This window comes from Malus domestica, chromosome 11 (genome assembly GCF_042453785.1).
Source record: "Malus domestica chromosome 11, GDT2T_hap1".
Classification (NCBI taxonomy): domain Eukaryota; kingdom Viridiplantae; phylum Streptophyta; class Magnoliopsida; order Rosales; family Rosaceae; genus Malus; species Malus domestica.
In genome coordinates, this window is record NC_091671.1 from 1,311,147 (window position 1) to 1,316,894 (window position 5,748).

The 5,748-nt window shown below is 41.7% G+C and overlaps 1 protein-coding gene across 1 annotated transcript; it reads right to left on the reverse strand.

The window, feature by feature from the left end:
* Positions 1 to 235: 235 nt before the first annotated feature.
* On the reverse strand, positions 236 to 3,024 carry LOC139189244 (uncharacterized). The gene is made up of 3 exons (XM_070807811.1): positions 2,495 to 3,024; positions 1,275 to 2,407; positions 236 to 1,161 (listed from the first exon to the last, which is right to left on the reverse strand). Exons 1-3 carry the CDS (start codon positions 3,022 to 3,024, stop codon positions 236 to 238), a joined length of 2,589 nt encoding a protein of 862 aa, XP_070663912.1.
* Positions 3,025 to 5,748: the final 2,724 nt, after the last annotated feature.

Here is a 5,748-nt window from a genome sequence, read left to right on the forward strand (position 1 = left end):
GTAACTACCTTTTGTATGCCACTTAAAGCCTCCCATGAGTCCTTAGGACCATCCAAAGTGAAAAGAGATATAAAATGTCTTTCAAACTGACTTTGGATATCCCTTCATTCTCAATCCAAGAATCATCATCCTTCTTAATCTTAATAACTTTATTACATTGTCTTATTTGAATTGTAGAACGATGAAAAAAAGATGTATATGAATCCCCTTCTTTTAGCCACGTAATTCTGGATCGTTACAACCAATAACTCTCCTCCTTTCTCCAGAGTTCACCCAGCTGACTCTTAATGCTTCTCTTTTGTGAAATTCGAAAGGCCTGATCCTGGATATCATTGATCCTTTTAAGAGCTGCCAGATGCTTGTTTATTTCTTTACGGTTATTTTTGAACTTGGATTTACTCCACTTAGTCAGTGCACTTCTACAGCAATTAAGTTTAAATAACCATCGCGAAGAAAAAGAAGCATGACAATTTTCATTCCAAGCATTTGAAATTACAGAAGCACATTCATAATCAGTAATCCAATAGGCTTCAAATTTGAAAGGTTTTGGGGAGGATACAAAATGAGGGGAAGTATTGATGATAAGAAGACGATGATCAGAACCAAAGAGGGACCCATGGGAAACACAAGTATTCGGCCAATGCTCCATCCAGAGGTTGTTAGCCAGAGCCCTGTCCAGTCTTTCTTCGATCAGACCCCAATCATCCCAATCGCGTTCCCAAGTGAAAGATGGTCCCGAGAACCCTAGGTCGATCAGCTCATTCCGTTGCATAAATTCTCTTAGGAATCTCCTTCGTCCCACCTCCCACTCTCTACCACGTTTTTCATGCGGCCAAACTAATTCATTGAAGTCTCCCGCACACATCCAAGGAACACCATCAGCAGCAAACGATCTAGTGCATTTTTCCCAAAAGGTTCCTTTATTATCCGCTCGGGGGGGGGGACCATACATCCATGTAATACGAATCACTGATCCTGAAACAAAATCTTGAACACAAGTGTCAATGGCATTAACTGAAGAGAAAAGGATCTGAACCTCTAGATTATCTTTCCACCAGAGGCCAAGGCCCCCAGACTGGCCGATGGCTTCCACAAAAAACCCATGTTGATATCCCATTGATCGCCGGAGAGTTTCAATTCCATTGCTTCTTGCTTTCGTTTCTGAAAGAAAAACAATGGATGGCTTATTTAGGCGGATTAGATCCCATAGAGCGTCAACTGTCGAGTCATGCCCAATTCCTCGACAGTTCCAAGCTAGGAAGATCATGGCTGACCCGTGGCTGTTCTAGGCCAGCCACCATTGCCTGGAAGATTATCAGGATCCTCTGCAACCTTGGTTGTAATTTCCTCCACTTCAATTAGGATAGGATCCCCAATTCCATCTTCAAGGATAAAATTCTCTGGGGTTTTCTTGCCAAAAGTAATCTTTTCCGCCATGTTGAATTGCATTTCCACCCATTGATCTCCCTGCTGGGAACGAGTGACCATTCGACGCGCTGCAGTACTAGCATAGCTTCCTGTTTTTCGTTGCCCATGCCCCCGAGCATTGGCCAGAGAACTGTTGGAAGCTTTATCTCCCAGACCTGGCAATCCCCCTTCTGTAGCTTGGGATGGTACACAAGTAGTCTTAGATTTTTTGTGGGGTTGCAATGATACCTCAGGATCAGTAAAAGTTACCCTTTTTTGTTTCCCCAGAGTAGTATTAGATAAATCAGGGTCCCGAGTATTTAGCACAATTCCCCCCACTCGGCTGTATTTTAGTTTGAGCGATTTCCTCCCAGGGAAAAAAGGCCCATCCTTGGGTTTAGATACAGTATTGGTGTTAGATGATGGGCTTTCAGAGTTGGGCTCGGTGAGAGGGTCTAACAGAATAGATATGGGGGTGTTTTTTTGTTGATAGGTAGGCCATGGGTGGCTGGTGGTATTGAAAGGATTCTCACGTGGGAAATAATGTGTGGGGTGACTTAGAAAGAGAAAGTTTTGTTGCAGAGAGTGGGAAGGGGATAGTTGGAGAGTTAATTCGGTGTTGGGAGTCTCAACAGCTGCATTAACCATGGAGGAGGGGACATTTCTAGCATCCAAAGCAGGTAGGTTTGAGGAAGAAGCACCTTCTGTCAGACTGGTAGTCTTGGGTTGAATTGATGTGACATTCCCACCTCCACTTTGTGGGGTTTCAAGAGTCTTATATTGTCTACTGGAAAAAGGTGTCAGAGATATTGACTCTCCCCGAGCTCCAGCTGTCCATCTTCGATTTCCCTCATCAATGTTGATCAGTGGCCGGGGAACAGTCACCGTCATAACACGGGGCTGACGGATGGGATGCACGAAGGTCCAACCACCGTATCGGTTTCCCGTCTCAGGATGAGGATCAGGGGCGAACGTACATCCAGTAGTAATATGCCCTAGCCTGCCACAATTAAAACAGAGGATATGAGATCTTTGGGTTTCATAATAGAATTCAACCCTGGACGGCTTCCCTTATTCTCTAGCCAGCCAACATCCTGAAGGGATGGGCTTCCTGGCGTCTAGTTGCAGACGGATGTGAAGGAATCCCCAAACACCATCGGGGCATCTAAATGGATCTTCCACCTGTAGCACCTCTCCATAAGCCTCCCCAATGGATTTTGCATTTTCCACAGAGTATTGTCCCAGAGGTACACCATGAAGCTGGACCCAGTACACTACTCGATGTGATGGGATCTCTTCAAAAGCTTGATCCTTCGGCCATAGTTGGGCAGTACAGCAGAAACCCGCGACATTCCATAGGCCCCATTCTACTATCTTGGAAGCGGTAATTTGGTCCGGAGCGGTAATTGCAAAAGCAGTATCTGATTTTGTTGAAACTCGGACATCACCCAGATGTGTCCAAGCCTTCTTTAGGAGACCAACAGAGGCTCCACGATTCGGTGGCTTATCTGCAAAAAGGAAGGCTACCATACAAACACCTCCATTAGCATCAACAAGATCGAGATTATTTTGGAGGTTAAGAAGGATATTATTTGGATCTATGGTATCGATGTCCATAATCGAAGCTGAGATAGATGTCCAGAACCAAAGGGTGTGATGAGGTTGCCAGAATGGGGATGGGTTGAAGTATTGGGTTAGAAATAAACATATTTGTTCTAGGATTGGATGGTTATATAGCTTTGACGAGTGCTCGCTGGTAGAGTAACATATACAGGATTCGAGGGCAATATCTCTAGCAATTAAATCTCTTGTGGGATAGAAGGATATGGTAAGTAAATGCTTGATAGGTTGTGGTTGCTCCCTAGATTGATGATTGAATGACTGATCCGAACTGGAAATAGATAGAAAGGATCTGTACATAGTATAGAGCACTTGAAGGCTATAGATTTGGAGAATCCTATTAGAGTTAATTTGGGCTGGTGAAACAGGGCTGATTCTGGGGATAAATGGCATGGGGAGGATAGAAAGAAACTGGGGAGGACTAGGGCTGCGAGAGGACGGATCGAAAGAAAGAAGAGATAGAGAAGACGGCTGAGACTAGCTCAGAAAAACTCTCACCGGGGAGAGACTTCATCCATTTTTCTTTTAGGTTGCTGCTTTTTAGTTTATATATATGTATATACGTATGTTTGCATGTGTGCATATATATAATTGTAACAGTGTGATAAATACCACCAAAATTTTCGACTGTCCCCTCTTTTTCTTTCTGTTATTTCGAGTGCTCATATATTTACGTGGGTTCAAGCATGCATGCATGGTCAATTAATACTAACGTTGCTCCATCTTATTTGTTGTTTGACAGGCCAGTAACCAGTTCAAGTTTAACTATACCAACCCTGCTGTCGGTACTACTTCAAGGGCATACAATGTCCCAAAGCCACCAAAACCCGATGACTACTGCGACATCGACGTAACCAACAAAACATCGAGAACCGGCGGCTCCCGCAAAAGGAACCTGACGAAAGTCCGCACTATCAAGCTGGATGAAAACCTAATATGCAGTAATTTTAACTGCCGCGTGACCAACTCGCCAATGTGGCGCAAAGGTCCTCTGGGCCCTAAAGTATGTTCACACCACTCTATCAAGTTTTGTTTTTATTTTTTTTTTCAAAATTATTAGACTGGCGTAAAGGTTCTCTAGGCCTTAAGAGATAGGACCTGCAAACGCATGTGGGTTCTATTTTTATTAGAGAAATGATATAAATGATGATACAATTAAATTATAAGAGTAGCATTTTTGAATCATTAATCTATTTCATAATTCAACTCTTAAATACCATATAATACGCATATCATTATCGGCATGTCGACTAAGAGAAACAACTCTATATGAAGAAAAGACACCACAGATTTACTATAACAATTAGGCATTGGGTTGTGTCTTTTGGATCTAAAGATGGCAAATTTATCCATTGAGTTGTTAATTAATGGTACTCATTATGACCTATTTAATTTGATTTCACCTTACACCATCATCACCACTATCATTCTCACTTCTATATTATGGTGATGTCAAACTAAACGGGTACCATTAATATTTCACTAGGTTAATTTGCCACCTCTAATTGCACACAGTAAATGGTTGTCTGTTTTGTTGTGCCTGGGCCTTTTGTCAGTGCGGAAATGAGATTCAGATTACAACCTCACCAAAATCACACTCAGTTGAACAGAATAAAATACAAGAAATAAAGACACCAAGAGAATTACGAGGTTCGGCAAAAACCTGCCTACGTCCTCCGAGAGATATTGCTCTTCACTATGAGAATAACTAGTACAAGATACACTTGAGTTAAATCGACATAACCCAAACCCCAATCCCTTGTACCCTCACAGAATTTTACTAAGAGACTCACTCTCCCCAAGAGTTTCTCACTCTCACTCTATATTTTTCTACCACTTGTGTTCTCCTCGGATGTTCCCACAAATTCTCTTCCCCTCTCACTCGGCAATCCCTACTTAACATGCAACCCCTTTCTTTCTTTACATTAAATTACAAAGAAAGCAAGCACACTTGCATAAAGAAAACCAAAGTTTACGAGGTCATGTTTCCAAAGTCCAAAAGCAAGCCTACTCTTGCTTTGTCCTTTGTAGCAACTTTAAATGATGACTACAAACACAATCATGATTTTCTTCCACAAAACATGCTCCTTGCTTTGCCTTTTAATCAAGCCCCAAAGCCACTCACGGGTTACCTTATTGTTGCTAGCTCAAAATATGAGCCAATCACAACATGTTTCCTTTGTTGGCGTTGCTCTATTGATCATATGAGCACCATTTAGCACTTCGTGCCCGACAGGTTTATGACAAGAAAAATTAACGTTATATTTTTTATATGCGTGCATGCATGCATGCATAATTTTTCTTGATGTGGAACTTAACAGATATATAAGTGGAAATTTTTTATTGCAGTCGCTCTGCAACCGCTGTGGTATCCGTTACCGCAAGATGAAGATGAAAGAGGAGATGGAAAGGGAAGGAAAGAGAGCATCTGAGGTGAAAGCCTTGTTGGCAAGCAACACAAATAAGCCTCAAGAATTTGGGTTTGGGGTTTAGAATAATGGATGAGCTTGATGAGACAGTTTAAGCTTTAATAATTTGGGTTTAATAATATGGGATGAGATTAATAAATTTACCCATGGATAATGGATTTTTAAGTTGTGGTTAATTATTTTGGATTTAAGGTTTTGTCTCTTATATGTGATACTAATTTGCTGATTAATTACATAATTTACATTTAAGTTTTTTCCCCTCAAGTTCGGCTTTTCGGGAGGGTTTTTGTTC